The 26,006-nt window shown below is 52.9% G+C and overlaps 1 protein-coding gene across 2 annotated transcripts; it reads left to right on the top strand.

Annotated features, from left to right (window-relative positions):
* The first annotated feature begins 7,677 nt into the window (after positions 1–7,677).
* Positions 7,678–17,917, top strand: LOC123818243 (carcinoembryonic antigen-related cell adhesion molecule 21-like). Of its 2 annotated transcripts, none has more exons than XM_045838244.1 (8): positions 7,678–7,849; positions 8,164–8,517; positions 14,084–14,362; positions 15,313–15,433; positions 16,445–16,497; positions 16,834–16,865; positions 17,296–17,337; positions 17,579–17,917. In XM_045838244.1, exons 1-8 carry the CDS (start codon positions 7,786–7,788, stop codon positions 17,642–17,644), a joined length of 1,011 nt encoding a protein of 336 aa, XP_045694200.1. In that variant the 5' UTR covers positions 7,678–7,785; the 3' UTR covers positions 17,645–17,917. The 2 variants fall into 2 exon arrangements, with proteins under 2 accessions (XP_045694200.1, XP_045694199.1); XM_045838243.1 differs by having other exon boundaries at positions 15,310–15,433.
* Positions 17,918–26,006: the final 8,089 nt, after the last annotated feature.

The following is a 26,006-nucleotide window of genomic DNA, read 5'->3' as shown; positions in this document are numbered from 1 at the left end:
CCTTTGGGGCTGGTGATTCTGGTTGGGGGCTGGGCTGGGTGCTGTGGGAAGATTAGCACCATCCCAAGGCCTCTGCCCACTACATGCCAGTGGAACTCTCACCCCCCACCCCGAGTGTGAAGGGCATTTCCTCTGACATCACCGTGTGTCCTGGGAAAGGGGAGAAAAGGTGGGACCACTGCCCCTGGGTGAGAACCACTGACCTGCACTCACCTCCAACATCAACTGACCAAACCACACCCTGCACCTCCCTGTGAGTGAAGAAGGGAGAAACAGACTTTTTCATGATGTAAGAAAAATTAACTTTAATCCACCAGAAGTCCATCTGTCAGTTGCATGCACATTTAGAGGTGATAATTGACATCGGCCTGTGGCTCAGCAGCTGCAGGACTGGGGTGATCACAGGTGTGACCTCGGGTCAGAGCAACAGCACTGGGCTGTGCTGTGGGCAGATGAGGGGGATTCTGCAGACACGAGGGAGAGGAGACACACGGCAGATACACACGCAGCGTCATCACACCGTCTACTCTGATGTCCTTATGTCTTAGCAGAAGTGAATGCAATCAATGCTGGGCCCCTACTGTCATTGGGAAGAAACATGTTATTAAGAAGATCTTACACCACAGAAGCTTCTCTGTATTCTCAGAATCACACGCTGTGGCAACATTCTTTACATAGGAACACCCAGTGTAAACTTTGTTGGTGACTAGACAGTGTCGGGTTTGACTCCCACACCTGCGGGATGACAGCACCCCACCGCTCCCCCAACCCCTCTCTGAACCACAGGACCTTTGATGCCCCTCATTTAGGGGACTGGGAGTGTCTTTGTAGTGCTTCACCAGTCATCCGTTCATTCCCAGACTCTAGAAGATTCTGTTGTCCACTTTTTTTTTTGTCCACTCTTGACTGTGATATTAAATTACCAACCTCCAATTCATCCTTTCATCCATCCCACCACGTGACGGGCCCAGGAGGTACTGTCTTCATGTAATCTTAAGAGAAAAGTTCTCAAAAACAGTTGCCTTTGCCCACCTTGAACAGACCTGCACCTTGAGTGCCATCATCATTACCAGCAGTGTTTGGACACTTGTCTCTTTTCACAGTAGTCAGTGCTTCCCAGCTCTGGGGGACATATGACTCTCTGTGTACAGGGATGAGTGACAGAAATGAACAGAAAAATCACATCAGTGTTAAAAACAACCAGAACTGACAGAAAATAGAACTGTATGGAAGTCCAACAACCAAGGAGTTAAAAAAGAAATATTCATCCAGACTGGTAGGATCGGCAGAGATGGGCAGCTGAGCAGAGCGGACTCATAGCAAGGCAGCAGCTGGAAGACCAGATGGTCCCACATTTGCATGCAGATAAACCAGGAGGAACAACTGGAGAACAAGACAGACCACACAACCCAGGGTTCCATTGTGGGGAAATAAAGCCTCAAATTCTCTGACGGCAAAAACCTGTGAGGGTAGAGGTGGCAGTGGGAGAAACTCCCAGCCTCACAGGAGAGTTCATTGGAGAGACCCACAGGATCCTAGAATATGCACAAACCCACCCAGCTAGGAATCAGCACCAGAGGGACCCAATTTGCTTGTGGGGAGCAGTGGAAGTGATTGAAAGCTGAGTGCTGAGCAAGCAGAACTGTTCCCTCTAAGATCCCTCCCTGACCGACATCATCACAACACAGCTACCTGGGTTGCCACACCCTGGTGAACACCTAAGGCTCTGCCCCTTACATGTAACAGGCACCCTGAGCAAAAAGATCCAAATGAAAGAACAGATGAACAGATCAAAGCTCCAGAAAAAATACAACTAAGTGATGAAGAGATGAAGAGATAGTCAACCTATCACATGCAGAATTCAAAACACTGGTAATCAGGAAGCTCACAGAAATGGTTGAGTATGGTCACAAAATAGAGAGAAAAAATGAATGCTATGCAAAGTGAAATAAAGGAAAATGTACAGGGAACCAACAGTGAAGGGAAGGGAACTGGGACTCAAATCAGTGGTTTGGATCAGAGGGAAGAAATAAACAACCAACAGAAAAGAATGAAGAAACAAAAATGCAAAAAAATGAGGAGAGGCTTAGGAACCCCCAGGACAACTTTATAAATGTTCCAACATCCAAATCATAGGGGTGCCAGAAGAAGAAGAGGAAGAGGAAGAAATTGAAAACTTATCTGAAAACATAATGAAGGAAAACTTCCCCAATCTGGCAAAGGAAATAGACTTCCAGGAAGTCCAGGAAGCTCAGATAGTCCCAAAGAAGTTGGACCCAAGAAAGCACACCCAAGGCACATCATAATTACATTACCCAAGATTAAAGAGAAGGAGAGAATCTTCAAAGTAGCAAGAGAAAAGGAGACAGTTACCTACAAAGGAGTTCCGTAAGAGTATAAGCTGATTTCTCAAAAGAAAGTTTTTAGGCAAGAAGAGGCTGGAAATATGTATCAAAATTCATAACAGGCAAGGATCTACATCCAAGATTGTTCTATCCAGCAAAAGTTTCATTTAGAATGGAAGAGCAGATAAAGTGCTTCCCAAATAAGGTCAAGTTAAAGGAGTTCATCATCACCAGGCCCTTATTATAGGAAATGTTAAAGGGACTTATCTAAGAAAGAGAAGAACAAAAATATGAACAGTAAAATGACAACAAGCTCACAACTATGAACAACTGAACCTTAAAAAAAAAAAAGCTAAGCAAACAACTAGAACAGGGACAGAACCACAGAAATGGAGATCCCACAAGGTTATCAGCAGGGGAGTGGGAGAGGGAGAGAGGGAGGAAAGGTACAGGGAATAAGAAGCATAAATGTTAGGTAGAAAATATAGACAGGGGAGGGTAAGAACAGTATAGGAAATATAGAAGCCAAAGAACTTATATGTATGGCCCATGGACATGAACTAAAGAGGGGGAATGTGAATGGGAGGGAGTATGCAGGCTGGCAGGGTATAATGGGGGGGAATGGGACAACTGTAATAGCATAATCAATAAACTATATTTAAAAAGTCACACTAGTGTTCAAGGAAGATGACCTGTATAAAAGCTTAACATCATAGGGAGTCCACATAAAAGTCTCATTCCCGAGCTGAAACATGGGTCATGGGTGGCTTTCACCATTTCCTAAGGGCTAAACTACAAGAAGTGATGTTAATGATGAACTAGGAAAATAAAACATGCACCATATTTACTGACGATTTTAAAATGGTTATTTGTTTTCCTTAAAAGAACATTCTAGTGCATTGCTTCAATTTTATGATGACGTAAGAGTGCTCTTCTGCCAACAGGCTATCTGTAACTTTGAGACCTGGTAGGAATTGTGACTCTTTTCCCATTTGAATCTGAAAAACAATGCCAGAGATGACAGGCTCCAGAGTTCAAAACCCAAATGCACTACCTCCCAGAAGCAGGACTAGCTGAGTCCTGAGCCCCCTGATCCTCAAGACAGACAGCAGTGCCTGCATGCTGCCCCAAGCCCTGCTGTCTGGGAGCTTGGGCGCTGATTGACAGGTTGTCCACAGCTGGAACAGTCTGCCTGGGTCTCTGTGGCTCAGTCCCCACAATCATGCTGGTGCACAGACGGGGCCGGGTGGGGGCAGCTCTGGAAGCCGAGTCCCCACAGGAAATCACCTACGCCACGCTCAGCTCTCAGGGCAGTTCCCAGGCACGCCAGGACACCTTGAACAACCGCCCTGCTGCCCTCAGAGAGGCCCTGCCTGTCTCCACAGGTAGCAGCTATAAAGACCAGGAGGCCTTTCCCAGAGGTGGCCCAGAATCCCACCACCTGGCTCTAGTCTCCAATGCCAGGATGGTTACCGTGGCATGTGGTTTCATCATTGTGCACTTTGAGTGCCCAGACCCTGTTGTCAGAGAGGCGAAGCAAAAGGGACTCTGAGGTTGACCAGGAACCCACAGTGACAGCAGGAGGTGGAACCAGGGCACTGACAGCTGAGATGAACCCCTGGTGACAGATGAGGAGTCCAGTCCTTGTGCCCAGACAGGGACTCTGAGCAGAAGCCTCCCCTCAGTGACAATGTCTGGGAGAATGAGACAGCAGCCAGGCTGGATATCCAGCTCTGCCTGTCTGCCCCTCACAGACTCTCGATAAGTAAACCTTAAATGGATGGTGGAAACCACACAGCAGAAGCCTGTGACCCCCTGTGTCACACATGGGGGTCAGAACATGCTCCTTATAGACACAGGGGCACAGGTGTCAGCATGGGCAGAACCAGCAAGTGCCCACAGCTGCCCCAGAGATGGGCTTTTCCCCTTGTACAGTTGTGGGGAGGACAGGGGTCTCCTAATAGGGTAGGTAGGACCCCCCCCCTTCATTCCCCCAACATCACAGCCCTGCCCACCTCCACCTTGTGAGTGACATCTCCTCTCCCTGGGGTGGGTCTTGGGGACAGCCTGTGTCCTTCCTCTTCTCAGGGCCACCTGACCTGGAACAAACTCTGGACCCTTGACCCTAGATAGCGATACTACCAGAGAAGGAAGGAACCCAGCCTGACTCCAAAGAAAGGCAGGGGACAATTCCCTGTTCCAAGGGGCTCTGGTCTGTGGGGACACCTAGCTGTGGGCCCTGAACCCATCTCGCCAGCCCATGACATCCTGGGGAACAAGGGGTCCTTCCTGTGCAGGACAGGACAGGAGGACCCAGGCTCTGTGGTTGCTTCCATCCCAGAGGGGACACAGATCACTTGGATGCAATGCCCCAATGGTGTGATGGGGGGCATATGGGATATTCTAAGCATCAGATCCCCAAGCTGGAATCGTGTTTGAAAGCCTCACAAGATCCCACACCCAGTCCTTGAATCCTCAGGACAGAGAACTCCTCCTGGGTGGACAGTTCTCCTGACACTGGATCAGGACTCTTCTGGACAAACATCATCCTCTCCCTGGGCTTGTCCTGCCTTGGATGGAGTCAGACAGCCTGGGTATCCAGGGATAGAGACGGTCCCTGCACCTCAGCCTGGTGGTCAGAGCCCACCTGTACCCAAGGCTCAGGGTCAGCTCCCACCCTTTGGAGCCTAGTAGCATCCCTGGGACAGCCCTGACTTGGCCACAAGTCTCCTTATGCCCTCCAGGGGGTGACATTGGGATACACACAACACACAGAAAATGAACACATGACCCTGGCTTTGGGAAGGAGGTGGAAAAAGAGCCTGATTTCCATACCACAGACCTTTCTGGGTCCCTACCATGTGTCTGCTCTGTCCCACTCACTGCTCCCAGGAGCCTAGGGGCACCTGCTTTCTCAGGGGTCCCTGTGCACCACCCACGGGAAAGGCAGTATGACCACAGGTAAGTCCCCAGGCAGAGGACAGAGGTGGCCCCAAAGCTCAGGGAGCACATGCACACGCTCAGCCAACAGACACAGAGAGTGGGGTCTCCCTAAAATCATCGCCCTCAACAACCAGGGAGCTCACAGCCACCTGACCACCCACCACAGGCCTCTCTTCCCAGGACACTCAGGACACCTGTCCCCTCACAGCCATGAGCTGTGGGTCCTACCAGGCTCCTGGTCCTGGTCTCTGTCCCTGGAAGCAGGAACCAGGCTGGTGACACCTGAAGACAGAGGGTGGGTCTCCTCACCAGTCATCACCCAGCTTGTCCCTTTCTCACCCCAGAGTCACCTCTGTCACCTTCCTGCTGGGAGGACACCCACCTCCCCAGAGCATCTGACAACCTGGGGAGACCTGGTGCTTAGATGGGCTCCTGAGTCACAAACAGAAACAATCCCCAGGTTTGGGGACTCCTGAGACTTGCTCTATGGTGCTGACAATGCCACGGCCAGGACACAGCACAGGTCAGCAGTGGGGTTCACTGGGAGGGTCACCCCCTCAGGGGTCAGAGGCCAGGGTCCCCATCAGCCTTGCCACTGAGAGTGCTCTGCAGACCAACAGGATCAGCACCCTGCACAGCTTGTCAGATGGAGACTGTGGGACCCCCCAGACACCTGCTGAGTCAGAATCTGCATTGGAGCAGGATCTGCAGGCCCTCCCTGTGCACAGGGGTGGGGGAGGGGCTTCCCCTCCCCACATCACAGGGTCTCAGCCTGGCTGGGGATCCACAGCTGGACAGCTGTTGAAGCAGTGTTTCTAAGATTTCACCTGGGCATCGTAAATTTTTGAAACTTCCACCAATGATCTGATGCACTGGGGGTGACATCCCTGTGACAAGACCTCATGTTGTGGCCCCTGGGCTCCTGCTCTGAAGAGAAACACCAATGGGGATGAGAGGGGGCTGTAGGGAGGCAAACCCCACACAGAGCTGTGGGGATGCCCTGCACACAGACACCCCAAGCTGGAGCTTGGCCCAGTGTGAGGGGAGGGACAGCTCCAGGTGTAAACCGGTGGAGTTAGACCAGACCTCAGTTCTGCAGCCTAGGCACCTGAATTTAGGTGAGAGAAGAATTCAGAGCCAAGAACCGAAGTCGTAAGAAAAAGTTATACAGGGGTGTCAAACTCATTTTCACCGGGGTCCACATCAGCCCCACAGTTGCCTTCCAAGGGCCAAATATAACTTTAGGACTGTATAAATGTAACTACTCCTTAACTGGGGCAAGGACCTCAGCACTGCCACTGGGTAGGAACAAGGTGCCAGGTGGATAAAAGAAGGTTGAGGGCCAGTTTTGGCCGGTGGGCCTTGTGTTTCCCACCTGTGACACACACAGTCACAGAGGTGGAAGAATGGAGCCTTAGCAGAACTGGACTCAGGAAACAAGTTACAGAAGCAAAAGAAGTGCCCTTGGAGCTCAGGGAAAACAGAATGAAAATATGCGCCTTGAAGGAAAAAAGGTGGGAAAGGCATGGGCGTGCACAAGAGAGGGAGCTGCACTGGGTCCTCCCCCTTGAGGGTATTTCTCTGGGCGTTTCAGGGAAGGATTTCCGTAGAATATTCATCCACATCCACATGTGTCCTTTCAGGGTCAAGGTCATTACTGAATGGTCAGCACCAAGTCAGGAGGTCATTGGTCAGTGCAGCTGGTCCTGATGTTGGCCATGGCGCACTGTCTGGTGTCCTGCCTTCCTGGGCCTGGAGCTGAAACACCTGTGAGGCCTCGATGTGTATGATGTGCGTCAGAGCCTCATGGTCCTGGGGGCTCAATGCTTAAGGGCTGTTCTCTGGCCCCCTTGTTTCTTCCCTTTCAAAGGGATCTAAGAGGGTGACTGACCACATGTCAGGGAGGCAGAGGTCAGGAGAGGGTCCGCAACCACATGACCAATCATATGAAAGGTCAGGGGTTCTAACCACATGACCAGGGATGTGCTAGGGGAGGAAAGGTCCCCCTGGGAGCAAGGTCCCTGCCCAGGGTTGCCTGTTGCCAGGTTCCCAGGGATTTCCACCCTGGGGACCTTGTGTATCCACCCTATCATCCCACTCTGCTCCTGTCTGTCTAACTGCATTGGACACAAACCAGGGGTGTGTGTGTGTGTGTGTGTGTGTGTGTGTGTGTGTGTGTGTGTACATGTGTATGGGGAGGAGTCACTGCTGGAAAAGGCAGCAGACTCAGCAGTTACAGGGAACTGAAATGCGGAGGAAAGGAAAGGAAAGGGGAAGAAGGGGACGGGGAGATAAGAATGAGGGGAAGGAGAGGAGGATTCTGGGCAAGAACCCCACCCCAGCCCACGTGACCCAGGAAGTGATCTTGACACAGGAGGAGGCTCAGCACTCAGGGAAGGGGGACACAGATCCCACACAGTGGAACTCCAGTGCCTGTGAGCAATTCTGGATCCAAGCTCATCTCAGAGAGGGAGAGACAGAGCAGCCAGCAGATGCCATGGAGGCCCCCTCAGCCCCTGCCCACAGAGGATTTGTCTTGTGGAAGGAGTTCCTGCTGGCTGGTGAGGCACCAGAGTTACCTGGGGGTAGATGGGGGGATCAGAGGCAGAAAGTGGCTGGGGACTCCTGGGGAGCACAGGGCCCTCAGGTTCCGAGGCCCTCCAGTAATGGTGGCCATGCTGCTGACCTTGACCATGGGAGACACATTCACACACACTCACATACACTCAGTCACACACACACACACACACACACACACACACACACACACACAACAAGGCTGAGAGATGAACAGATTTGCTCAGGACCCAGGACCTGATTTTTCCCTCCCAACACATAGACCCAAATATTGGTCAATTTCTCTCTTCCCTCCTAGTCTCACTGTTAACCTTCTGGAGCCTGCCCACCACTGCCCGACTAACTATTGAGTCAACCAATGCTACTGAAGGGGAGGATGTGCTTCTCCTTGCCCACAGTCTGCCTGAGAATCTTATAAGCTATTCCTGGTACAAAGGGGAAAGGGTAGACAGCAACCATCAAATTGCAACATATATAATAACACTTGCAAGAATTCTAACCGGGCCTGCACACAGTGGTCGAGAGACAATATACACCAATGGATCCCTGCTGTTCCAGAAGGTCACCCTGAATGACACAGGACACTACACCGTACAAGCCATAACGAAAGATACGCAGACTGAAGTAGCAAGTGGACAGCTCTGTGTGTACAGTGAGTGATTGCTCCTTTACCTCTTGGTGTTGGGTGGGGTGAATTCTACTCACACACAGGTCTCACACCCTGGACTCAGCCTCCATCCCCCTCTGCTTCACGTCCCAGGGTGGAATTGGGCATTTAGAGCAGGACAGACACAGTGGAGACAAACTTCCACAGATCAGAGTTCCCTCCCCAGATTCCAGCCCTGCACACATTCACTGCACAGAGGAAGACCAGTTTGATGGGAGTAAGTCAGCAAAGGGAAACCAAACTCGGTCCAGCTCCCTGGACCTTCCACATGACCTTGACCCCAAGAAAGGTCTTGCAGGGCTTGGTCAGGACCTGACCTGAGCATCCCCTAGATTCTCACAGAGAAGTTCAGCCCAGGAGCCCCTCCCTAGACCCCTGTTCCAAACATGCTGACTCCAGGGGTCCTGGGCAGCCTGTGTCAGGGTGGGTTGGGCTGTCTGGGAAGCTCCATGCCCAAGGGTCCTGAGCTGGTCAACAGCCAGAGCTCAGCCCCAAGAGCCCCATTAGGGCAGCGATGGAGCCTCATCCTTCACCTGAGACAGTGTGTGGAGGGCACAGGTAGACAAGCTCCCAGGACCATTGGCTGAATGCCCTGGAGGACACAGGAGACTCCAGTGGATGGTCAGCGCCTCCAGGGAGGAGCAGGAAGTGTGTTCCTGACAGCTGCTCCTCCACCAGGAACCAGCCCAGGGATTCTCTGCCTTTGAGGCACAAACTGGGATTTGTCACTTGTATGGGCAGGTCCTCTGTACTTAGTTTTGGTCAATATTAAGGAATGTTTTCAAGTTAATTCATAGACAACATGGTAACCCTGAACTTATTTACTGTTTGTTTGATATTGATTCGGGGAAACTGAGGCACAGTGTGATGCAGTCATTGGATCAGGGTCACACAGAGCGTGAGCAGCAGATCAGACACAGCTAGTGGTTGTCCTTGTACAGCCACAGCCCTATTTGCTCCTGTCCCTGGGGTCTTTTTAGGTGTCTGTGGAGACCAACATCAGCCTTTGGTTCTAGTCCTTTTTTTCAGGTGTCCCCACTGAGCTCGATTTTCCAGTCTGAAGAGTGACAGCAAATGGAGATTTAGTTTTCCCTCTAGAACAAAATTATCTCAGTAACAATCAGAGTCAATACTGAGAGCTCCCAGGCCTCCCCCTCAGGTAGCCGATCCACACCTCCCTGCCCTGGACTGAAATCCCTTCTTTGCTTCCTGATATGTTGGTGTCACTCCCACTGGATGTGAAGGGAAGGACTTTGCCTCTCACTCCTCACTCCACACCTCAGCCAGCTCAGGGACCAGCACTCAATGGCTTTTTCATGGAAGAGAAAAAGAATGATGCTGAATAAAAGAATGAATGAATGAGTGAATGAATGAATGAATGAGTGAATGAATGGTTCATAATCTCTACAGAGACTGGAACCTGGATGCAGAGCCCTAAGAGGTTTTGGTCTCACCTATTCCTTGTCTCTCGAGGAGCTGAGACCCACGTACCATCCCTCTGACCACCTGCCCCAGAAGCCCCCTCAGGAGCCAAGTCCCACAGTGACTATGGGGCTATTCAGCCATGGGAGAGTTTCCTGTGCTGCACAGGTCCTGCCGGCTCTTGGTTCTAGAGTTTTTGTTTGTTTGTTTTATACTCAACTGAGGACATGCTGATTGATTTTGGAGACAGAGGGACCAGAGGGAGAGAAAGTAGAAGGGAAACATCAATCAGTTGCCTTTTTCACGCACCACAACCAGGGACTGAACCCACAATGTAGGCATGTGCCCGACTGGGAATCAAACCCACAGCCTTGCAGTTTCTGGGATGATCTTCCAACCTATCCTAAAGGGCCAGGACCCTGGAGTTCTTAAACTCACCTGTAACCCCCACTGCTCATTACCAAGGACATTTCTGGCTCTCTCTGCTCCTTCCAAGCCTCTCATCTGCCTCCTCCTTCACTCCATCTGCACTGCCCTGCTCTGCTCTGCCTCCTCCACCCTGCAGGCTCCCTAGATTCTCCTGTTAACACCTGTGTCCAGTCCACCCACCTGGGCAACAGGAAAGGACAAAGTCAGTCAGAGCAGCAGCTCCGGCTCCACCTGGAGCCAGATTCCCGAGTCACCAGGAGAAAGAGCCTCTGCTATGCCCCATCCAGGGCTCCTTCCCTCCCTTGTGCCAAGAACAGGAACAGGCCACCTGACAGGGACATGTAAACCATTGATCTACTCTCTGTGTGACTCAGCCAGGGAGTCAAAGGCAGAAGGACAGGCCTCAGTCCCCAAAAGCTCACAGGATCACTTCACCCCTGACTCGTGACTCACATCCACATGGTGTGAGGCTCCCATTCCTCCCAGGGACCTGGAGACATTCCCAAGGTGGGCTGGTGACCCTGCACCATCTGACTGATTCACAGCCTATGTCACACATGTGTCCTCATGATGGCACCTTTGTGATGGGGTGGGACCCTCTCAGACAAGGAGGTGCACCTGCCTCTGTCCTTTCTCTGTCCTTTCAAGTTAGACAGCATCTAACTTGACGCTGCCCTCTGGTCACTCTGTCCCCTTAGCAGTACTCACAGTCTCTCTCTCACCAGGGAGGTACTGACTTCACACTCATTATAGAGTCTTCCATTTCAAGTTAGACAGCATCTAACTTGAACGAATTTGATCAAAGCTCAGTTCTGTTTCCTGGGTTAGGTGGGGGCTCCTCCCACTAGCCTGACTGTCCACACAAACTGGTGACAGGGATCTTCTTCCTACATGTACTAACATGACATGAATCTTTTCTACCAGTTTGCTGTCATCTCTCCCTTTATACAACAGAGAGGCCAACCCATGCCCTCTGGTCACTCTGTCCCCTTAGCAGGACTCACAGTCTTTCTCTCTCCCCAGGGAGGCACTGACTTCACACTCATTACAGCGTCTTCCTTTAGTCACAGCGTGTCCTGGTTGGACTCAGAACTTGGTCTGTGACCTTCAAAGTGCTCTCTAGACAGAAAGATTCCTCCAGAGACTGGCCTTAGATCTTTGGGGCATAATAATGGTTTTCACATGGTCTTTCACAATTTAACTCAAAGTTCTGTCTCATAATGCCAAACACAATTAGTCCATAAGGGCCATATTTTCAGCAAGTTCCAGCCGCCTCACTTCCCACAAGTCCCCCCTTCTGTAGTTGCTGTCGTCTGAGTGTCAGAGGAAGGGTTCTGCCCACTGCAGTGGGAGACAGGACAGTAAAGACTGAGGAACAGGAGCCTGGTTCTGCTGCCAAAGCCAGCCAGCTCCTGTGTCCCTCACCCTGTCTCAATCATTCCTGGACTCTGCTCTACCCTTTATGGGGTCCCTGTCACATATCAGTCACCAGGGAACTCCCAGGCACAGTGTCCCACCTCATGGTCCTGCAGCCTGAGTCCTGAACTGACCACCAGACTTTCTTCTGACCTCCTGTGTATGCTTTCTGCGCAAAGTGCCAGCCAAAGTGATCCCTTCAGCCTGAATGTTCTCTGTGAGTAACTTCTGCCCTGTGTGGTCCAGGCTGCCACCCAAATCCACATGTCAGAAGCCAGGATACAACTATCCTTGTCCTGAATACACAGACCCTCACACAGGACACCAAGGGTGGTCACAACTTCCTGTGTCAGGCGAACCCGGGCAGGTCCACCTTGACGCAAGACTAGGATGGGATGGGAGGCCCCTGTCTTGAAAGGCTCCCAGTCAACACCCTGTGGTGGGACAACAGGTTAATGTCTCAGACTCAGCTCAGTGAACATAGGGGTTGTGTTGGGACCTTTCACAACAAGGATGGGGCCCAGCTCAGAGGGACACTGGGGCCCTTACACAGGCCAGGAGCTTTCCCTTCCCTCTGATGACATCATGTGTGGCTTTGCTCTGTTTGCTCCAGATGGCCCAGACACCCCCTCCATTTCCCCCTCAGACTCCCATTACCCACCAGGGGAAAACCTCAACCTCTCCTGCCATGCAGCCTCTAACCCACCTGCACAGTATTCTTGGCTTATCAATGGGAGACCCCAGCAACCAACACAGGAACTCTTTATCCCCAGCATCACTGCAAGTGACAGTGGATCCTACACCTGCCTCGCCCATAACTCTGTCACTGGCCTCAGTAGGACCACAGTCAGGACCATCACAGTGACTGGTAAGTGTCTCCTGGACCATCAGCACCGAGCTCTGGGGTGGATGTTGGTCTGGTTTTTGAAAAGAGCCTGGATGTTGTCTCCATCCTGTGGCCATGGACACAGCAAATCACAAATCCTTCCCCTGAACCCTCCCCCACATCTCTGTCGTCTCTCTCCTCCCCTTGCTCTTCTGATTTCTCATGGCAGAGCTGGGGTTCAGTCTTGGAAGTGAGGAAGGGGAGTTCTCTCAGCCCCACAAAAGTACCACATAGTGGAGGGGGCTCCACAGAGGGGGAAACACAAGGGGCCTCATGGTCAAGTTGCTTTTTCTGTCACTAACACATTCCTTCTCTCACCTCCTTCTTTTCTGTGACCCACTCCGTGTCATATAGAGAACATACGAGACTTCGAGTCAAGCTCACCTCTTTCTCCCCAAATGAAAGGGTGAAACCCGCTCCAAGGAGGGTGAGCAGGACAGACCCTTGCTCTCTTCTCTGTTCCAGGCTCACCTGGTGCCTGACCCTGCTGCCCCCTGTGCTGGGACAGGGCCCTGGAGGAGTTGCATGGGTGGCCTGTCCTCAACTGGGCCAAAACGTGCGACTACAGAGCCTCCCTCCAGCAAGGCTGCATGGAAACAGCCACAGTGTAGGCACCTCTGAACCGTGTCCTGACTCTGAGGTCACCATCTGTGTAACACTGTGTGACACCAACATGCATGATGTTCCAGAGGAGAGCAGTGAGCAATGGTACTTACCTGACAGATGGGTAGATTCCTCCATGAAGTTCCTTCATGGGACAAAAGGAGCAGTGCCACAAAGTTTGAAGTTTACAGAGAAGGCTGAGAGTCCCAGCCCGTGTTAAACTGTGACTGCTTCTCTCTAGAGGTTTCTCTTCTCTGTGATATTCACTCCACAGGCCAGGAAGTAAAAGTCCTCTTCACACTGAGAAAGCCTTTGGATTGGAATTTATTGAGGTCCTAAGGTCAGGAAGACTGACTGGGCTGTCCTCATTGTCCTCTAAATTATTTAACAAACAGGAAAAGCCTTCCCTTGTCTAGGTAAAGCCATCATACAGAGAGAGGGTTTGATCACATAGAAAGTCTGACAAAACTACAGGAAAGAGTCACAGGAAAAGTCGATGGGTGAAAAAATTCCACCTGAGGCTGAGATGCTGGACACATGGACTGAGAAAAGCCTTCCTGGTGCTCATTCTACAGGGGTGCAGGGGAACAGGTCACAGACATCCTGGGGTGATCTTGTATCAGAGGGAGAGATATAGACCTCTTCTAACATTTTCACCTGAACAAAGACGCTGGTCCTCCTTCAGAGGTCAGGGCCATCCTCTGGTGACCATATCAGAGCTCCCTGGGGACTGATTCGCTAAGGTTCTGAGGAAGGAGCTGGCTCTCAGTCAGTCACCATCTCATTTCTCCACAGCGCCCGTGGGGAAACCCTCCATCCGAGCCAGGAACACCACCGTCACCGAACATAAGGACACCATGGTCATGACCTGCCTCACAAATGACACTGGGATCTCCATCCATTGGTTCTTCAGGGACCAGAGACTCCTGCTCACAAACAGGATGAATCTGTCCCAGGACAACAGCACCCTAATCATAGAGCCTGTCAGGAGGGAGGATGCTGGGGGTTATCAGTGTGAGGTCTCCAACCCCATCAGCACCAGCAAAAGTGACCCCCACAGGCTGGATGTACAAAGTAAGTGACCCTCAACCTCTCCCATCTGACCCTTTGTGTATCTCACACACAGGGGAATGAGGTGGATGCAAGCCTTGAGGAATGGGGAGCCCAGTGAGAGCCTATAGAGCAACATGGGGAAGCCCCAGAATTACAATAATCTCATCCTGGTCTGGGTTCTTTGTGCACGAGCTGGCTGACTTCAAGCTGATGCTCACCCAACTGAGACTCAGTTTCCTCGGCTGTAAGCTGGAACAAAACAGCTGGATTGTAGGACATTGTGAGGATGTTTATCATGAGATTTAGTGAGATTAAAGCCCTTCGGCTCACTCACAGTCAGGGCTCAGTTAGTGCTGTCAGATAGTGTTGTTATGTGTAGGAATGTTGTTGTCATCAGCTGTCAGTCCAGCAGAACTGAGTGAAAATGTTGTTTATCACGCATCACGTCTGTGACCTCCAGTGGTTTTTAAGCACCTCATGTCTCAGATTCTGTCTATGCTCCATGGGGGTAACACTGGCCCCTCATGGGGATAGAAGGACCAGATAACGGACAGGGATTCCCACCCTTCCTGGACCCGTGAACACAGTCGGTGCATCCTTGCCACGAATCAGCACTGAGTGGACAGGTCAGGGCCTGCCCTCTGAGACAGTCATCAGGGCTGGAGAAGAGAAAGAGACACAAGGGGAGAGGGGAGAGGAGTCAGGAGGACAGTGAATGGGACACAGAAGTGGCAGGTGTGAGAGCACGTGTACAGTTAGAGCTGATGAAGGTTCCAGTGTGTGAAAGGACAGGATGCAACCATGGGCACAGCGGTGTCACAGGACGGTGCGATGACAATACTCCAAAACCACACACAGATGGTGACAGTTCCTTCCCCCGTAACCAGGCCTCCCCCTGCAAGGCCCCTCCTGCTTTACCCTGAGTAAACTCAGACCCTCTCCCCTCCCCCTTTCCCTTCTCCTTTCAGTAGAAAATGACTACACCGGCTATTCTGCCAGGACCATCACTAGCATCGTGATTGGGGGCATCCTCGTTGTGGTGGCTCTGGGGACCTCCCTGGGGTGTTTCCTTTACTGCAGGAGGACTAGGAGGTATGATGGCATGTCCTTCACCCTCATCTTGCCCACCCTAGGCTGACTCCCTGCTGACCCCCTACTGATCCCACTCTGACCTCAGGTCAGGAGGCAGGAGACCCCTCGTTGATGCTGGGCTGGCTCTCTGTGGCCTCCTCACTTCCCCGTGGACGTTCCTAACTCACTTTCTACAACTCCTCCTTCACCAGCTGCTGACCAGGGCAGTTTCCTCAACAGCTTCCTCATCTATAAATGAGTCACAACTAAGGAACTGTCCCCCCAGGATGGTCCCGGTTCACTCTTCACACCTGCACTGGGCTGGCAGGGAGTAAGTGCTCAGTGAGGCACCTGCTGCTGTTTCTCTAAATCCTCCCACCCTGTGAGGGGAATCTGCTGCCCCAGGATCTGAAGGGCGTCCTGGCTGAGGTCACACAGCTGAGGGTGGCAGGGTCTGCACAGCCCCGGTGGGCTCAGGCGCCCCCACGTGGCCGGGTTGGGAACCACAACCCTGATGTGTGAGACAGGAGACCTGGGCCTGGACAGGACAGCAGACCCTGTGCTGTGGTTTTGGCCTCCAGTGCAGGCAGATGGAGACAGAGGACAGGCCCCTGTCACAGTTCAGCTCTTGGGCCTGAGGGCCACATCTGGCCCCAGCAGGCACCACTTTCATCCAGAGGCAGCAGGCACCGGGCCCCCAGTGTCCTGCACAAGCTACTGGCCCTGCTTCCCTCTGTGGCCTTGACCTTCCCACAAAGACAGACCCTCGGGGAGATTCCTGACCTGGGTCCTCAGTCCCTTCCTCATTAACTGCCTGTCGAACCCCATCTGCCTGTGGGTCCTTCCCCTGTGGGCCCAGCTCAGCCATGGATTCTTTAGGCCTTGCCTCAGTTTCCCTCTCCTGGGCCCTCCCCCTCCAAAACAGTGGAGAGAGGTCCCCACCCTTTGAGAGGAAGGGGAACACTCCTTTTCCCCTGTTGTGACACCACAGCTCCCTCTGCTCCCCTCACAAGTATGTCTGACCTCTCCTAGGGCCAGGGACAAACGAGGTCTCACAAAGCACCGACCCCCAGCACCCACTCCAGGTGAGTGTCTGCTCAGCCTGGGAGAGGCTGGTCCCCTGACCCGCCACAGTGTCCACTCCTACATGTTCCCCTCGGGCTCTGATCCTTGCCTGGGCTACAAGGGGGAGCTCTCATCACCCACACAGCACAGGGGACCCCGATTGCCCATAACCCCTGACCTGGAGGGCTGTGTCATGTGTTACCACCTCCCTCACTGGACCCCAAAATGGCCAGAGGGTCTGTCTCTGAGAGATGCTCTGTCACCCCTGGTTGTCTGGGAGCTAAAGACCCACCCCCTCCAGGACGATGGGTGAAGCATCCTCACCCCTGGGTGCTAACACTTGTCTCTTCTTCCAGGCCAGGGTCCTTCTGGAACCTCCATCTCCCCGGTGAGTCCATCCCCGCCCCATCTCTCCACCCAGGGCCCCGGCTGTGCAGGCTCAGGGCAGGGACACCGTCCAAAATCACCACACAACACAGACCCCACCCCCAGAGCAGCCAGCACAAGGCCCACCCCACCTTGGCTTGGAAGGGGCACCCACGTCAAGGACAGACCCCCACCCAGTCCTGAGTCTGTCCTGGTTCCTTGGGGTGGACTGAGGGGAACCCTGGGGTCCAGCATGAGGCAGAGCAGGCACTGAGAGCACCAGCCAGGGTTCCCAGGCTAACAAGGGCAAGTAGGTGCAGCATAGACTGAAACTGGGGTACAGGTTGACAGGTAGGTATGGGGACAGCTGCTCAGGAGGCAGAGCTGTCACTCTTGTGCAGAAATGGCCTCCTGTCCTGTCCCCTGATGCCCTCTCTCTACCCCCTGCACAGGGCCCCCTACCCGGCACCAGGACATCCGGCCCCATCTATGAGGTGAGTGTGGGTGATGAACGTTCGGTCCTGCAGGTCACAGGGGCGCAGGACCTGCCCCCAGCCCAAGCCTGGCTGTGCTCCATGTTCGGGAAACGGCAGCATAACGTGCAAACCGAGGGTGGGGAGAGGGAGGTGCCCGGGGACAGGCACCCCCAGCACAGGCAGGCCCCAGCACGCCTGGGAAATGCTGCACTTGTTCTGAGGAGGCTTCAGGGCTCAGGGGCCTCTCCTTCCGTCACAGGACTTGCTGCACCCAAGCACAGACGTGTACTGCCGCATCAGCCCCAGAGCCGACGGGGCCTCCTAGTTCCTCCGGGTCCTGCTCCTCCAGGGCTGTGGGAGGGACGGCCTGAGACCCAGACCCTGGGGGGTCGGCCACTGCATCCTGAGCCAGAGAACCAGCCCTGAGCCCGGAGGATATTCAGGGACCTGGGCCCGAGGTCGAGGTCCCTCCTGATTACTGATGACCCAGACCAGTCACCCTGACCCTGATGGACCAGGGTAAAGACTCCCATCTTCCAGAAAGTGACTGGGTTTGTGAGGCACCAAGGACCACCTGTGTGATCCAAATAAAGGGAGCCTGCCCATCATTTGCTCTTTTTCTATGAGAGGGAACACCTTTCAGAACAAATTCACCTGGGTGAATTCATCTGGGTGCTTTCTCTCCTCGGTCACATTGGGGAATAAATTCCAAGTTCCCAGCCCCCATTTTGTTTCCTGGGAGAGAGAAGAGGGCCGGGGTGTGGAGGTGGGGGCATGCTGAAGGAAAGGCAGAGCATTGCCCAGGTTGCTCAGTTGGTTGTACTGCTGTCCCGGTGTACCAGGGTTACAGGTTCAATCTCCAGTCAGGGCTGATGCAGGAACCAACCAATAGACGCATGGCTGGGTGGGTCTCTCTCTCTCTCTCTCTCTCTCTCTCTCTCTCGCTCTCTCGCTCTCTCTCGCTCTCTCTTTCTGTCCCTCTACTTTCCTCTCGCTCCTTCCCTCTCTCTCTCTAACCAGTCAATAAAAAATAAAATAGATCAAACACAGACATGAGAGGAACTGCAACCAACCAGGAGAGCTCTGGGCTGTCCTCACACAGCCCTGGGGACCAGGCCATGGACACCTGCAGGGTTTGTCCCTTTGTACATGTGTCCTGTCTCTCAGAGTCACCCAACAGGGGTCATCTCATGTTCTCACAAAGATGAGCAAGGGTCCTTCTGTGGGGTCCTAGCCAGCACCCATGGGTAGGGCACATATTCTGGGTGGGGCCCCTTCTGGTTCTCCCAGTGCTCCGAACCCTTCCTTCTTTCTCTCCCAGAACCTCATGGCCTCCACAAAGTTGTTGATCCCCAAATGTGGGATCCAGGGTGCTGGGCTCTGTCTATGAGTTTCTGCTTTGACCCAAAGGCTAACCCTCAGGTCATCTTCGCATCCGGGGGACACAGAGAGAGGCTGTCAGAGTAACCAAGGTGGGGAGGACCCAGGACTCCTGCCCTGAGCAGCCCCTCCTCCGCCTGTCCATAACCTCAGCCCCCACTTCCCATCAGTCCCCTCTCTCCTACTGCACCTGGATCTCACTGTCTCAGTGTCCTTTCCACAACTGAGCATCCAGCTGTTCCACCAACAAACTCTCACCCAGGACCCCATGGAGATGGGACAAAGTGTCTCCTCCTGCACCTGGCCCAGCTCCTCCCACACTCACCTCACCTGCAGCCCCCTCTGCACAGCTGGGCCTGCAGCTCTCAGTCCTTCCCTGAAGGCCCAGGATGGGTGCTGTTCCCATGCAGGTCCACTCAGGTCAGGGTGCCCACGTTCACACAACAAAGCTGGTCCAACACAGAGACACAGAATCACATTCAGGAGGACTTTCCTGTTGCCAGAGCATCGTCTGTCATGAGATGAAACACAGTAACAAACCGTCACAGGTTCACATCACGACTGACCTCTGACCCCCTCCCTGTCCCAATGCACACAAGGTTAGACAATGCACTTGGGTTAGACAAGGCAATGCCTCTTGCAGGTTTCCTGCAGCTGCTGCAGCCAATCACCACACACTTCCTGGAGTCACACAGCACACATGACGGCATGGACGTGGCTCATTCCTTCTGGAGGGTCTCCCTGGTGTCCTCACCTCTTCAAGTGCTTAGAGGCACCTGCATCCCTTGGCTTGGGGTCCTGCCTCCATCTTCAGAGCCTGCAGTGCAGCATCTTGAAGCCCCTGCGCTCTGCTGCCCCCACCACACCTCCTTCTGGGTCTCTGCCTCTCCTGCCCCCCTCTGTCCCTTATAAGGACAGGACCTTGTGATTTCCATACGCCCAATGGTTTACCAAATAATCTCAGATCACATGATCTCTCATCTGTAAGTTTCCTGTGTCAGGTGACATATTCACAGATTCTAGGGATGAGGATGTGGACTTTAGGGGCCCTTGTTCTGTCTACCACCCCTCTCCAGATCGAGTCCATCATCTTCCTCCACCATGAACTGCCTGTGGGCAGCCTGGACTTGGTCCTGCTGACTCTGAGGTTAGTTCCTGCAGTGACATCCACAACGCCCTCCCGCATCCAAGGGAGGGAGACAGCAGCCCTCCCACAGGCCCAGCAGCTCCCTCCACTTCTTCTTGTCAGTAAAGCTCCTTGTGAACAATGAAAACAAAGCAGACACAGCTCCCAGCTCCCAGCACACAAGCCCTGGTTGCATGTCCTCAGGACCTCAGATGGGATCTCGGGATGCTGCTCCCAGGGGCTGCAGCAGGGTGGATGCTATCAGAAGGGACTGTGGGAAGGCCACTTGTTCCTATCCATGTGAGAAAGGCACAGCAAGGGAGATATTATTACTGAGAAAACCCGATTCTGCTCCGATTTATGAATTGTGACTGCATTGCACATGGCTGCACATCACTCCTTGGCACTGTCCACACATGGCTGAGTGTTACACTCAGAGGTGACCTCTCAGAGGCTGACCATGCTCCAGCCTCAGGGAATCTTCCTGCCCCTGAGGGTCAGACCACTGTCTTGCCTACAACACAGAGGGGACGCTCCCGGAAGAGTCTACATATGCTCCCACCACACTAGGTGCCGCCCTACTCTCTCCCACACGATTATCTCTCACTATAGTCCCTCCTATAGCTGCTGACTAAGTGCCTGGCTCCCTGCTCCAAGGATTCGACTCACCTAGGCCTGTCTCTGTGGTGACCCCAGGCCAAGCCCACTGCTGGCACAGAAGAAATGCTCAGGGAGTGCTCACAGGGATGGGAGGAAATCAATAAAGCAGAAACCAAAGACCAGATGGACGGGACACTGGAAGACACACAGACACTGGCACCATTGATGGCTTCCCCTGCACCTCAGTCCTGGACCTTCAGGAAGTCAGGAGGACAGGTGTGCACAGGTGTGAGGGACAAGCTCCTTCAGGACCAGGACGCTGACCACACCCACCCTCACCTCTCAGCTGTGAGCAGCTCCACTCCCTGCTGTGGGCTCTCCTGGCACCACCTGCTCTTCTCAAACAGGGTCCTGACCAGACCTGGAACCCCTGACTCAGATCCAAGGTGATGTCAGAACTGGGCAGGACTGAGCCCCCTGACTGCAGAGGGAGTCAGGACCAGTGTCCCACAGTCCAGCTGACCCTCCCCAACAACCTCTCCGCCCAGGACACACAGAGTCGCACTTCACACCTCTAGGGACTAGTCCTGCTGGGACCCCCAGGTCCTGACCTTCTGTCCCTGGAAGCTGTGGCCAGGCTAGAGCCCCAGGGAGATAGAAGGGGGTCCCTCTCTCCAGTCCTCACCCACTTGACCCCTTCTCTCCCCAGTGTCATCTCTGTGACCTTCCTGCTAAGGGGAAACCCAGTGTCCCCAGAGCACTAGAGGTGGGGAAGACCTAGTCCACATCTGGGTTTCCGTGTCACAAACCAATATAGTCACTTCCTTTGGGGGACCCTGTGGCTCCATGTGTTGTGCTGAAAGACCAAAGGCCTAGACAGTGGAGCCAATGCTGGGGTGGGTGGATGTCATCCTCTCAGGAGAAGGGTCCCCATCAACCTTGCCAACAAAAGTGCGCCCCTGACCAGTGTGGTCAGTGTCCCCTGAGAGCTTGTTAGAGGCAGAGTCCCTGGTTCCCCACCTACTGATCCGACTATGCATTTCAGCAGGACCTGCAAACCTGCTGTTCACAGGAGAGCAGGACAAGGCTACCCCACCCTCACATCCCATGGGGGTCACCCCCTGAACGGCCCTCCACAGTGTCTGGACAGCTGTTGAAGCAGCATGTCTAAGGTGTCACCTGGACATCACATTCTGTATGAAGTTTCACAGGTGATTCCTATGCACAGTGGGTCCCTGTGACCAGAATTTCTGATGTCGCCCCTACCTAATGCCCTAAAGCAAAAGACAAATGCAAACTCGAGGAGGCTGTGGCGGGGGGGACTCTGTGCACTTGACAGTGAGCTGGGGGAGCACCCTGGACCCAGACACCCCAGGCTTGCACTTTCCCAAACACGGCATGCGTGTGTGTGTGTGTGTGTGTGTGTGCGCGCGCGCGGGCAAATGTGCAGAAGCCTCAGCAGTTAGTAGGAAACAAACATGTGGACCTAACAAAGCAGGAAGGAGGCGAAAGAAGAGGCAGGACTGAGGGGAGGGCAGAGGAGGGTTCTCTACACAGACTCCACCCTTGTCTACCTGACCAGCTGAGTGCTCCTGACCCTGGAGGATCAACACACTGGGAGGAGGGTGTCAGCTCTAAATGTTCAGAGGGGCCGTGAGCACTACTGGAATCTGATCTCCTGCCACAGAGGTAGGGACAGAGCAGACAGCATGCAACATGGAGTGCCCCTCAGTCCCCGCCTGCAGAAGGCACGTCCCCTGGCAGGGATCCCCTGGCAGGGATCACCTGGCCCATTAGAGGGGACAATCCCTAGGGGTAGACAGGACCATGAAGACAGAGACTGGCTGGGTCCCCTGGAGAGGACAGAGCTCTGAGAGGGGACAGAGGGCTTCTGTTGAGACCTGAGGGGAGAGGACAGAAGAGCAGAGTAGGATGGGGAGGGGGCTCAACAATAGGGAAATCTCATGACCTGGAAGTGTGGAGGCAGGAAAATCTCAATTATAATAAGTTTACAAGTTCCTCATCACTGAACAATAATTTCTGAAAACCAATTATCAAAATAACAATTTACATCAGTGTGATAGCAGAAAAACTTAACCAGAGACAGGAAACTTTTTTATACCACCAACTTCAGAAATAAGCAGATACACCCCAGGAAGGTCACTCATGACCTGGGACCACTCCTTCATTCCCCCACAGGTGCCTGGAGCCTGTCGCAGACACTGCGGGTGCAACAGGATCAGACAAGCCCCTGCCTGCATGGAGCTCATGTTCTGTGGGGAGGAGACAGACAAGGAAAGATCTGGATGTGATGTCGGGTACCCACAAGTGCCACCAAAGCAAAACAGCCAGGACAGGTGAGAAAGTGAAGACACAGGGTAGCCAGAAAAACTGGTCAAGAGAGGTTTTTCAAGGATGCACCTCAGTGTCAGCAAGAGTCTGAAGGCAGTGAGAGGGGAGGCAGACAGACACCTGGGGAAGAGCATTTGAAACAGAGGAAATAACAGGTTCAGAGGTGCTGATGTAATGGTGGCCATGCTGCTGAACTTGGCCATGGGAGACACACTCACACACTCACACAGAACAAGGCTGAGATGAACAGATTTGGTCATGACCCAGGCCCTCATATCTCCATCCCAGTACATAGATCTAAATATTGATCAATTTCTCTCCTCCTTCCTAATATCACTCTTAACCTTCAGGAGGCCACCACACAACTGCCCAACTCACTATTGAGTCAGTGCCACCCCATGCTGCTGAAGGGAAGGGTGTGCTTCTCTTTCTCCACAGTTGGCCTGAGAATCTTGCCAACTGGGCCTGGTACAGGAGGAGTGTGTGCATGACAAACATTCTGTTTCATCATGTGTAATAGACACTCAAGAAATTACACCCAGCCCGAATACAGCCACCAAGAGACAATGTACTCCCGTGGGTCCCTGCTGGTCCAGAAGCTCACCATGGAGGGCACAGGACACTACACCATTAAGTCATAAAGAAAAATTTTCAGAGTGAAGAAGGAACTGGACAGCTCCGTGTGTGCCGCGAGTGATTCCTCTGTGAACTCCGTGTCAGGTGAGGTGAATTTACAGTTGCACACAGGACTCACTGCCTTGAACTCAGCCTCCATCCCTCTGTGAGTCAAGTTACAAGGTGGGGTTGAGCATTTAGTGCAGGACACACAGTGGAGACAAACCTCCTAAGATAAGAGTTCCCTCCCCACACTCCAGCCCTGCACACATTCAACACAGACAGAAGGGCCAGTCTGATGGGAGGAACTCAGCAGAGAGAGACCAGTCTCAGTCCAGCCCCAACAGACCATGAGCAGCAGCTGATCCGAGTCCCTGGGGGTCTGTCAGCAGCCACAGCCCCTTCCCTCCTCTACCCCAAGGGCCTTATGTGGTATGTGTGGATTCCTAGAACAACCACTGGCTCAGATCTTTTCTTCTCGGGTGTCCTCAGCTCAGAGGTAAAGATTCTGGTCTGGGGAGTGAAGTCAAATGGAGAATTAACCTGTTTTCACTCCAGAACCAAAGTACCTGCAGTAACAGATTCCGTTCTGGGAATGTCCAGGCCTCCCCCTCAGGTGGCCAATCCACACCTCCCTGCCCTGGTCTGAAATCCCTTCTTTGCTTCCTGATGTGTTGGTGTCACTCCCACTGCATATGAAGGGAAGGACTTTGCCTCTCACTCCTCACTCCACACCTGCAACCAGCTCAGGAACCAGCACTCACTTGCTCTTTTCTGTAAGAGAGAGGAGTGAACAGTGAATGAAGGAATGAATTAATGATCTGAAATCTCTTCACACACAGGAAACCAAGTGCAGAGTCCTCGGAAGTCTGGCCGCATGGGACACTATCTCTTTCCCTGCAGGAGCTGAGACCCTCAGATCCTCTGCCTGTCTCTAGAGAAATAGCCCTTCCTGCAATCAAAGGAGAGCTCACTTCAAACTAAGATGACCTTCCCAGAAGGAAAAAAAAAAGTAAAGAACACTCCTTAACTCCTTTAATGGGGAAGCATAACCTTCATGTCAACACCAGACCAGGAGAGAATGAGGGAGTAAAAGTGCAGGCCCTTTGCACTAACAGAGATGAAAATTCCCTAAAGGAAACACTCCTGAGATGCACCAGGATTTACCAAATTGACTTTGGTCCCCAGGAATGCAAAATGGGTTTATGAGTCACAAACTCACTATTGCCTTTTACCACATTTACAGGTTAACTAGAAAATAATATATAGTGTTGATAAGAGAGGCAAAGTGACCTTTGATGGCACTCCGCACCCACTCTGAGGGGGGAAAACGGACACTGACGGCAACTGAGAAAAGGGGAGCCCCCTGGCATGAGCAAGGTATAGGAACAGCAGGGCCAGAGCGACCTCCAGGGAAGACTGGGGGCAGGACACCCAGCAGGGCTCTCTGTCTCCACAACAGGGACCTTTGGAGCTGGTGATTCTGGTTGGGGGCTGGGCTGGGTGCTGTGGGAAGATAAGCACCATCCCAAGGCCTCTGACCACTACATGCCAGTGGAACTCTCCACCCCCCACCCCGAGTGTGAAGGGCATTTCCTCTGACATCGCCGTGTGTCCTGGGAAAGGGGAGAACAGGTGGGACCACTGCCCCTGGGTGAGAACCACTGACCTGCACTATCTCCAACATCAACTGACCAAACCACACCCTGCACCTCCTGTGAGTGAAGAAGGGAGAAACAGACTCCTTCACGATGTAAGAAAAAATAACTTTAATCCAACAGAAGTCCATCTGTCAGTTGCAGGCATATTTAGAGGTGATAATTGACATCTGCCTGTGGCTCAGCAGCTGCAGGACTGGGGTGATCACAGGTGTGACCTCGGGTCAGAGCGACAGCACTGGGCTGTGCTGCAGGCAGATGAGGGGGATTCTGCAGACAAGGGGGAGAGGAGACACAGGGCAGATACACACGCAGGGTCGTTACACCGTCTACTCTGATGTCCTTACTGTCTTAGCAGGAGTGAATGCAGTGAATGCAGGGTCCCTACTGTCATTGGGAAAAAATATTACATTAAAAAGAATATTTATTGACCTGGCTGGCATAGCTCAGTGGATTGAGCGCGGGCTGGGAACTAAAGTGTCCCAGGTTCGATTCCCAGCCAGGGTACATTCCTGGGTTGCAGGACATAACCCCCAGCAACCGCACATTGATGTTTCTCTCTCTCTTTCTCCCTCTCTCTCTCTCTCTCTCTCTCCACCCCCTCCCTGCCCTCCGTAAAAATGGATGAATAAAATCTTTAAAAAAAAAAAAAGAATATTTATCACCCTGGCTGGTGTGGCCCAGTGGGTTGTGTGCCGACTTGTGAACTGAGAGGTCACTGATTTGATTACCAGTCAGGGCACAGGCCTGGGTTGCAGGCCTGGTCACAGGATGGGGGCATGTGAGAGGCAGCCAATCAGTGTTTCTCTCCCGAAATGAGTGTATCTTCCTCTCTTTCTGCCTTCCTTTCCCTTTCTAAAAAAAATTAAGCCTTTTTAAAAATAATGTTATATCATAGAAGCTTCTCTGAATTTCCAAATCACACATCATGGCATCACATCTTACATAGGAACACC

This window comes from Phyllostomus hastatus, unplaced genomic scaffold (genome assembly GCF_019186645.2).
Source record: "Phyllostomus hastatus isolate PE091 unplaced genomic scaffold, TTU_PhHast_1.1 phas_contig_277, whole genome shotgun sequence".
NCBI lineage: Eukaryota > Metazoa > Chordata > Mammalia > Chiroptera > Phyllostomidae > Phyllostomus > Phyllostomus hastatus.
Note: the sequence above shows the minus strand (reverse complement) of the source record. Positions and strands in the feature narration are given on the sequence as shown.

What these genes read in the sequence shown, in the direction of transcription:
- LOC123818243 (XM_045838243.1), top strand. Translation starts at nt 7,786, where the DNA reads ATGGAGGCCCCCTCAGCCCCTGCCCACAGAGGATTTGTCTTGTGGAAG. An exon ending in ACCCCCAGCACCCACTCCAG is followed by an intron (nt 16,498 to 16,833) that starts GTGAGTGTCTGC and finishes CTCTTCTTCCAG; the next exon opens with GCCAGGGTCCTTCTGGAACC. An exon ending in CTGGAACCTCCATCTCCCCG is followed by an intron (nt 16,866 to 17,295) that starts GTGAGTCCATCC and finishes CCCCCTGCACAG; the next exon opens with GGCCCCCTACCCGGCACCAG.